Source organism: Andrena cerasifolii, chromosome 15, assembly GCF_050908995.1.
Source record: "Andrena cerasifolii isolate SP2316 chromosome 15, iyAndCera1_principal, whole genome shotgun sequence".
Taxonomy (NCBI): Eukaryota; Metazoa; Arthropoda; class Insecta; order Hymenoptera; family Andrenidae; genus Andrena; species Andrena cerasifolii.
This window is the reverse complement of record NC_135132.1, coordinates 714547-723378: the sequence shown is the minus strand read 5'-3', so window position 1 is coordinate 723378 and position 8832 is coordinate 714547. Positions and strand designations below refer to the sequence as shown.

Genomic DNA, 8832 nt, shown 5'->3' with positions numbered 1-8832 from the left:
TCCCCTTTCCTCATCACCTCCTTAATCCTTTCTGCCATCTTACTCACCGCCTCCTGTATCCCTTGCCCTTCTATGCCCACTCCTTCCACCCCCCTCATAAACTCCTCTTTCATCCATGCCGACCACCGCCCTCCTCCTACCTTTCTTTCCCTCACTTTTCCTCTTCTCTCCCCCACTCCTCCCTCCCTCATCGTCACCACCATCGGGTAGTGATCTGACTCCACTCTGTCCCCTATCTCCATCCTATCCACCCCCATTCTCGTCCTCTCATCCCCCAACACATAGTCGATCACCGTTGCCCCTCTTCCCCCCGTGTACGTGTATTCCCCCTCTTCGTCCCCCTCTATGTTCCCGTTCAAGATTTCCCACCCCGTCTCATCTATTAGTTTTACTAAACTTCTTCCGTCCCTATTTACGTTCCTATCTTTCGACATTATTCCCCCTCTCCTCCCTCTATCCTGCCGCCTAGCGTTCCTGTCCTCGCATTGAAGTCCCCCCCCCCCCCTATTATTGTCCTCTCTCCCTCCTTCTGCCCCTCCATCCATCCTCTGATCCTTTCCAGCTTCCTCTCCATGTCCTCGTTCACGTATACTGCCACCACCATCCATTCCTCCTCCCCCGCCTTTATTCTTTCCACCAAAATTCCTTCTTCTTCTCCCTGATCTCGTTCCTGTCCTACTTCCATCTCTTCCCTCACTCCTATCACTATGCCTCCCATCGCTCTCTCCCTCTTATTCCTTCTCTTTGCCCACTGCGTCTTCCACCTGTATCCCGTCGGCAGCCTGTGCTTAATCCTGTTCCATGCCTTTTCTTCTATCCATGTCTCCAAAAGCACTATTACTTCCCATTCCCCTACCCCCTTCCAAAATTCCACCTCCTTGTTTGCCACCCCCGCTACATTCCAGAACGCTATCCTCCAGCTTTTCGTTTCTTCCGTTTGTTCTGTCGCTCCCCTTTTCTCTCCCTTCACCCTTAGTTTTTTGATCCTTCCGCTCCCTGTCTCCCTTCTTTCTTTCCCACCTCTTCCCAGTCCCTTTCTCCTTCTCGCACCTATTTTGCTCCCCATTCTGCCCTTCCCCTCTCCTTCCCTCTCCAGTCTCTTAGTACCTCCCCCTGCTCATCCCAGAACCACGTTTTCCCCTCTATCTCTATCTTCCCGTACTTTACTCTCACTCTATTCCTTTTTCTTTCCTCGTCTTCTCCTAACACCCTTAACTGCCATTGCATCTTTCTTTCTTTCCAGGTCAGATCGTCTCCTATCCTTTCCTTTCTCCTTTTTAGCTTTCCTTTATTCCTCATTATTTCCCTCTTCACTTCCATGCTCTCCATTTTCACCTCCAGCATCACTTCCTCCCTCCCTTGCCCTCTTCCTCCAAGCTCCCTCACTCCCTCTATTCTCCCCTGTATCCCTACTACATCCAGCACTTCCTTTGCCCTCCTCATCGCCGTTCCCTCCCTACCTACCCCTTTAATTATAATGTTCATCCTTCTCTCTTCTGTCTCTTTCATTTCTAGTTTTCTTTCCATCCCCTGAACCCTTGTTTCCCATTCTTCCCGTCCTGCGTCCTTCCCCACCCCTTCCTCTCTCCTTCCTTCTCCGACTCCCTCCTCCTTTTCCTCCTCATTTCTAAATTCTTTAGCCTCTCCTCCATTTCCTTGATCTTCTCCTCCTCTCTCTCCACTTCCTCTAATCTTTTTTCCACCCTTTCCATTCTATTTCCCAACTCTTTCTTTTCTCTTCTCCACTTCTCCTCCCATTCTTCCATTTTTTCTCTTAATAACGCCATATCATCCCTCGCCTCTCTCCCTTGTTCCTTTACTTCCTTCAGATCCTTCCTCATCTCCGCCCTCTTTTCCTTTATTAGCCTCTCTATTCCTCCCCGCCCTCTCTTTCTCCCTCCGGTGATCTTCCTACCTTCCTACTCTTTTGGAACGCTTCTATTCCACTCTCTTCTCCATGACCCTGTTCCTCTTTCCTGTCCCTTTTCTCCCTCTTTCCCTTCCATCCTCTCTTCTTTACCTTCCGCCTATTTCCCCTTCTCTCACTACTTCTCTTCCTACTTTATCTACTGTCTCCGCTATATCCTTATTTCCTTTCTTCACCGCCCGATGTCTCTCTCTCTTCCTCTCTTTCTCCACTCTCCCGCCTTTTCCACTCCCGCTCAATCCTTCCCTCCTTACCCTAACCCCAACACTCGCGTGCTTCCACCCTGTTTTCTTCCTCTCCCTCACTCCCCTTTTCCTCGCCCTATCTCTCCCTTCACTCCCAGCTCCCCCTTCTCCCTCTGCACCCACTTTTCACTCCCTACCTGCCCTACTAACACCTTATCCACTTCTATCTCTCACACTGCTCACTCACACGTCACGCTTCTTACAGACCGGAAATGGAAGTCCTATTTATACATTATTAATTTTCTATTTAATTTCAACAAAATTCTAAATGCGTCTCGTACTCTATAGCGTTATAACCCCAAAACATTTCTGTCCATATTTTATTGTAATAGCGATTATAAAATAGGTTACGCCATCCTGAACGTATTTTGATGGATGAGTTGAAAACTTCGTTACTTAATTGGTCAGATGGTAGGAATCTTTATTTGTATTTACACAATCAAATTTTGACTTTTTCTTCGGAAAGAAGCATTCAGGTCTTTTCAGTAAGAACATTAATACGAGTGCTTCGAATAAAATTTGATTTGTAAAGAATATAAAGGAACAATTTGTAAGCTACCGACAGATAGTGTCGGTTTATTCAAGGTCCAATTGACGCGCTACGCCTCAGAGTTTCCTGTATAACAGCATTGAAACCAAGCAAGATGGAGTAAGCATTTAATCTCTTTCTAGGAGACCACCGTGCAGGCCGCAGGGTGGACGGAAAGCAGAGTGAGGTCTGAAAGACCACGTCTTGACTCGATGGGATCACCGTAAGGAATTTTTGCTATTGGGCAGGGCCGTAACGGTCACGAATTATATACGTTCGCAACCGGGGAAACCTACCCGTAAGGTTGCCAGCAGCAAGCGACACACCAGGAGAAAAACGGTCACCCATCCTTCCCCGGTACGCACCCCACGATGCTTAACTTCGGTGATCGAAGGAGAACCGGTGTTTCCATCGTGGCCACCGCCGCTGGCAGTAAGCTACCGACATCTAGTATAGCCGTCTTGGCCCAAAAGGGGCGCGCTCTTCCTCAGGCTTTCGCCTATACGAGCATTTGGCTTGGAAGGTGGTATTAGCAGTACATAACTAGCGACCCCGCCAGGGCCGGGTCGGAAAAAGCAGAGAAGGACCACGCTTGACTCCACGGCGTCCACTGTAGGAATTTTACTCTCTGAGCAGGATGCCAGGTCACGAGAAATATAATACATTCGCAACCAGACTAAGTCCCTGGCTATCTTCTGCTCTCTGTGGGGTGCATGCACTCACCCAGGACCACCAGGGACGCTCTGGTGGCCGGGGACGGCCTTGCATAAAATCGCATGCCAGTCCTCATGCGAATCGGGTACACCGGGAACGCAACCGCCCGTACAGGGGTTAGAAGAACCACCTGCCCCTGGTGAAAAGCTACCGACATCTAGTATAGCCGTCTTGGCCCAAAAGGGGCGCGCTCTTCCTCAGGCTTTCGCCTATACGAGCATTTGGCTTGCAAGGTGGTGTGAGCAAAATTTAACAGTCGTCACGGTCCGCTGCCAAGGGAAATTCGGCGTAGATGTTCTGTCGAAATGGTGCTTGGAAAAACCCTGTCCTCATCCGCTAGGAATCACTGGGCAAGTTGGATCTACCCCGAAGGGCGGCGGCTCGTTTAGTCAGCGTTACGCGTCGCGTGGCGGCGCGGAACGCTGTCCAGTGGGGACCACGAGGAGGTAGAGCCGCCAGCGCAAGCTCGATCCCGGCAGGATGGCTTTCGCCGATAACGCCCCACCCACCACAGTGCCTGGGCACTGCCTGCATTGGGGGTCGGGGCGAAAAGCTACCAACACACGCGCGAAAGATTTTGTCCTTTCTCTTGGGGTTGTAAGACCCAATGAACTCCGTAGAACGCAGTGCCGGCGGCTTTATCACTCGCCAAATTAATTGTAAGTGACTGTTTATAATTGATGCGATGGAAAAGGGATCTTGCTGGTCCGTACGATGGCCAGACACGAACACGAATGTATTTATGTTCTGATACTCTTAGTCACGAATGTTTAACAAGACAAAGTGCTCTAGTCCGAACGATGACTTGAGCAAGAGAACTATTTTCGATTCATAGTCTTAGTCACGAAGGCTTGACTAGACCAAGTGATGCTGTCTATTCGTTGACTGTATCAAGAGAGTGCCGATCGAGTTCTACCGAGAGACGAATGAGTTCACTCTCGAAACGAGTGAGTTCACTCGAGAGATGATTGAGATCTGTACCCGTCCACCTTTTCGACGTCAAAGGTAGACAAGACATTAGAATTTCGGGAGGTGCCAAATTGCTGATTGGCTAGCTTTTCCTTGAAGAGGAGGAACCTTGCTTCCGCGATTTCGGTGGTGAAGGAGGATCTTTCTCCTTTGTGACGTAGCGGAAGAAAAATCAGACATCTGGCTAGAAAACGTAGTCAGGTTATTCAATCGGAACTTCTCACCAGGGTCGCGGTTTATGACCGTATTGTCCCACAAGTCACCGGTGGATGACGGTATGCGTCGGTCCGAGGTTACCGTATACCACCCGCTGACAGAACAATTCAACGGATTATCTCAGAACGATGACAGTCAAAATTCGAGAACAAACAATTGTCTACCGTAAAAGATTTTGAATTTTCGCCTCGCTCTGAGCCCGCCTTTGTCTCGTAAGATGGAACAAATTAGTTGTTTTGTATCTTAACGTCAAAAAGCGCCAAAATAAACAAGCATTATCGTAGGGTCCATGAAACCCCACCTCACCAATTGGGAGTTAAGAATTATTCGTGTTACTTAAAGGCAAATAAAATGCCATGAAATTAAATGCCGGAATTGAAACATTAACTGCCGGATTAATCGAAATTCTAACGATGTACTACTTGCCTCAGATGATTCATTAGATGTCATTGCAACTATAGCTTCTGACATGCTCACTCGAAGACAGTACCCGATCACCATTCCTAAGAAAAGCAGGAGAACTTGCAGATGTCTGATCCCATATCCACCTGAAATATTACAATTTTTGCCTTAAGAAAATGTAATTAATCCTAATCGTGTAAGGTATACTTTTGCACATACATTTTAAAAGGGTCCATTGACTTTTAATCGTAGGAGAAAGGATCCAAATAAGATCAATTATTGATAATTTCAAAATCCTGTATAGGAAGTTAACGTTATCAGAGTACTTATCATAAACGAGAAGACCGACCATAAGACAGGTGTTATAATTTTACATGCTGGTACAAAAACAGATAACACAAAATTAATGAAATTAATCAAATAATTTCTCCTCTGACCTCGATCATTCAATGGATCTCGGTTTTTTCCCAGGCGCCTTGGTACAACAAAATACTCTCCCTGCAGAATAACACCCCGACAAGCAATATACTACTTCGATAGCGTTAAATAAGTAGGCAGTACACCAGCATGGGATTCCGCCACTAACCCTTTTTCACAGTTTGATGTACTAGTGTGGTCACTGTTCCGCATCAGCTTTTTCGGTTTCGAACCCCACATCCCGGAAGATGCACCGCTAATATTCAACTGTTAATATCCTGAGAAAGAAGCCTCGGATCCCAAAATGGTATAGGATATTCCGATGTATTCTTGCATCAGGATATTGCATGTTCCGGGTTGTCCCTCAATTCCGGGACACCCTGTATAAGCAAACCTTTTTTTTAGCAAAAACTGTGTCTACTCGGTTTAGGTACCCGATAAGCGTCTTTTGCTACGGAAAAGTGGTACTCTCGCGGCGATGACGACACTCCTGGCAAACGTTTGTAGTAAGGGTAAAACGGTGAACCCAGGCTCTTGGAAGCTTATCTTGTACGTAAGTAGGGGAAGACGTTACTTAGTAGCGCACCCCTACCTATACAGTGTTTTCGTATTATAAATCCGGGTCTCCAGTTTCGTTAGTACATTTCGTGGAAGTACATTTCTCTACTTCTTTTGTAGTCGCCGCGGCGACTACGAGAGACTGAGAATGAACGAGAGGGCACGCGACAGCAACAAGCTATAAATTTTGTTGGAGATAGTGGCGGCAACGTATTACGGAAAAAACGCGGCGGAGGCCGCGTCCAGATCTGACCCGAACGGCGAACCGAACGCCACTTGAGACTTCCTAATGCCGCGTTCCTATGTGTGGAACGTATATTTCTAGCGATTTTCGCCAGTTTAGACAGAGTCTCGTGGCTTGCGACAGCTAAAGATTGAAGGTCAGAGAGTGTTTAGATTAGTGCAAACCAAAGGTCTGTTGCTGTCTGTTTTTTTTTTACAAATGTAATACATGCAGATATACGCAGCGGCTGCTTGATCTACGGACATGGTGCTCGTGAGAACGGTGAAACTATTCTGAGATTCGTAGACATTTCGAACTATAGGCGTAGGTACGCTTGGGAAGATCTGCGGAACACTCTTCGTTCATTACCAACTTGTCTTGCTTCTTCAAACTATTTGACACCCCCAATGGCAAGGACGACAACAAGTCATTGTGGTGTGAGGAACAGGGATGCACCTCTACAGTGGTTTACCCTATGTGGGTGAGTCATTCCTTTGATGGTTCGGGACTTTACTGACATCGGCTGGGAACAGCCCGAACATCTCGGCGAGCCTGACTTTTCTTTGGTCGAGGGCCCCGAGGTCCCTTCCTCGGTGTCATATGGCAGGCAAACCTTTGGTCTGTACTACTCTAAACACTCTCTGTCCTTCAATTTTTAGCTGTCGCGAGCCACGAGACTCTGTCTAAACAGGCGAAAATCGCTAGAAATATACGTTCCACACGTAGGAACGCGGCATTAGGGAGTCTCAAGTGGCGTTCGGTTCGCCGTTCGGTTCAGATCTGGGCGCGGCCAGAGACGAACGGCGAACTGAATAGTATATCCTTTCGTTATGGGGACGACTTGTCATCCGAGCGTCGTCTGCTTAAGAGGACAAACCTGTACTAACTCCACTTCCTACCTTTCTATTACAGAAAAAAAACCTCAAAATTATTGTTGGCCATTCTGGCGTTATTCAGTAGAGAATTGTAACAACGATTATAGGTTGCTAGCATGCAAAGAAGCTACGTGGTTTCCGGTATGAGTTGAGGACTTCCTTCTTGTTGTCCGTGAGTCGCATGTAGCTGCACGCGTTAAAGTCGAGTTCAAGCCGTTTTTCGCTATTCTTCCTCTTGTTATATTAATTATTATTTTTTTATTTTACATAATCCGTACCTCGCGGCTTCGGATGGCTTCCGGTTTATACATTAGTCTTATTTCCTACTTTATGCTTTCAAATATATGTATAAGAATCTGTCCACATTAATATCTATCTCTCACCGTTTACTCCTGTACACTACCTATACATCTAAGCACCTTTATATATTTATATACTTCAGCCTCTATACTTTATTGTACTCTGTTACTCCCATTTCCATCCTCCTATCTTCATTCTCCGTTCTTAAATATCGCATTGCTCAACTTTCTAACCTTAAAAACTATAACACAGTTTTCCTCTCTTTAGTAATCCGTTGTACTCTCTCTCTGACGCGACCTCTCCTCTCCGTCTCTCTTCATTCTCTCTCTGCTTCAATCTTCCTTAGTACAGTATTTCCTCGTTAGCGCCTCGATTTTGTGTACACGATACCGACTTTTCGCTATCCCCACCACTTTTGTCTCACTTTTGTCCGGCGAAAGCAAGAGCGAGATGGAACGAGAGCGAGCGAGGACGGTACGAGACAGACGATGCGTTCATGTTTTGTTTCGCTCCGTCTTTCGGACGCCTGACACTCTGTCCTTTGCGTGCACGATGGTCGCAAGCGCGTATCGTGGGCACGAAACAGCTTCGCAAATCTTGACGCAGGCCCGGCTCAAGTCTTTTTTGTGCCCTAGGCGAACTTGTCAAATTGCGCCCTTTATTATAATACATTTATTTGAGTTTATTGATGACCTGACTCTGCATTTTTATTTATAGTTTAAAACATTTGCAGTATAATTTGTAATATTTTATTTTAAAATATATTTTCAACAATACCAGCAATGAAAATACCATTTTGCACCTCTTGTCGACTTTCATTGCTGGTATTTTCATTGCTGGTATTGTTGAAAATATATTTTAAAATAAAATATTACAAATTATACTGCAAATGTTTTAAACTACTAATAAAAATTCAGAGTAAGGTCATCAATAAACTCAAATAAATGTATTATAATAAAGGGCGCAATTTGACAAGTTCACCTAGGGCGCAAAAAAGATTTGTGACGGGCCTGCGTCAAGATTTTGCAAAGCGGTTTTCGTGCCCACGGTAAGCGCTTGCGACCATCGCGCACGCTCGCCGCGCACGCAGTGTTCCATCTCGCACCCCCCTCCGGCCAGAAAGAAGCGAGAAACGAACACTCGGAATTAGCGCTCTGTTCACGATACCGACTCAACGTCGGTCCCGACCAGCGAGCCGCTAACGAGGAAATACTGTATTTCTATTCCTTTCCCGTCCTCGTCCAGTATTACTTCCAGAGGCTTTTCACTTTTGGTTTGCATACATTCTGTTAACACGCTCCAGGTTTTCCTCTTTTGTCCCACACATCCTGCAGATCTTTTCTACCGTTCCTTTCCAGTGTTGGTTTCCACCTATGCCGTTCCCGCATCTATACCTTGCCATTATCTTCCTGTCCCTATCCTTTATCCTTCCTTGCAGGTACTTCGGTAGCTGCTCC

General features: G+C 46.5%; 1 protein-coding gene and 1 long non-coding RNA gene across 3 annotated transcripts in view; one reads left to right on the top strand and one right to left on the bottom strand.

The window, feature by feature from the left end:
* LOC143377254 (uncharacterized) overlaps positions 1 to 8832 on the top strand; it is a 134513-nt gene that overhangs the window by 25750 nt on the left and 99931 nt on the right. The gene's annotated exons all lie outside the window — the stretch shown is intronic.
* The window catches only part of LOC143377199 (putative inorganic phosphate cotransporter), a 163058-nt gene that overhangs the window by 115950 nt on the left and 38276 nt on the right, over positions 1 to 8832 (bottom strand). For both annotated transcript variants that reach the window (XM_076828245.1, XM_076828244.1), the window contains exon 2: positions 5027 to 5148. In XM_076828245.1, coding sequence (XP_076684360.1) covers positions 5027 to 5148 — 122 coding nt within the window. The remainder of the gene's footprint in view (positions 1 to 5026; positions 5149 to 8832) is intronic.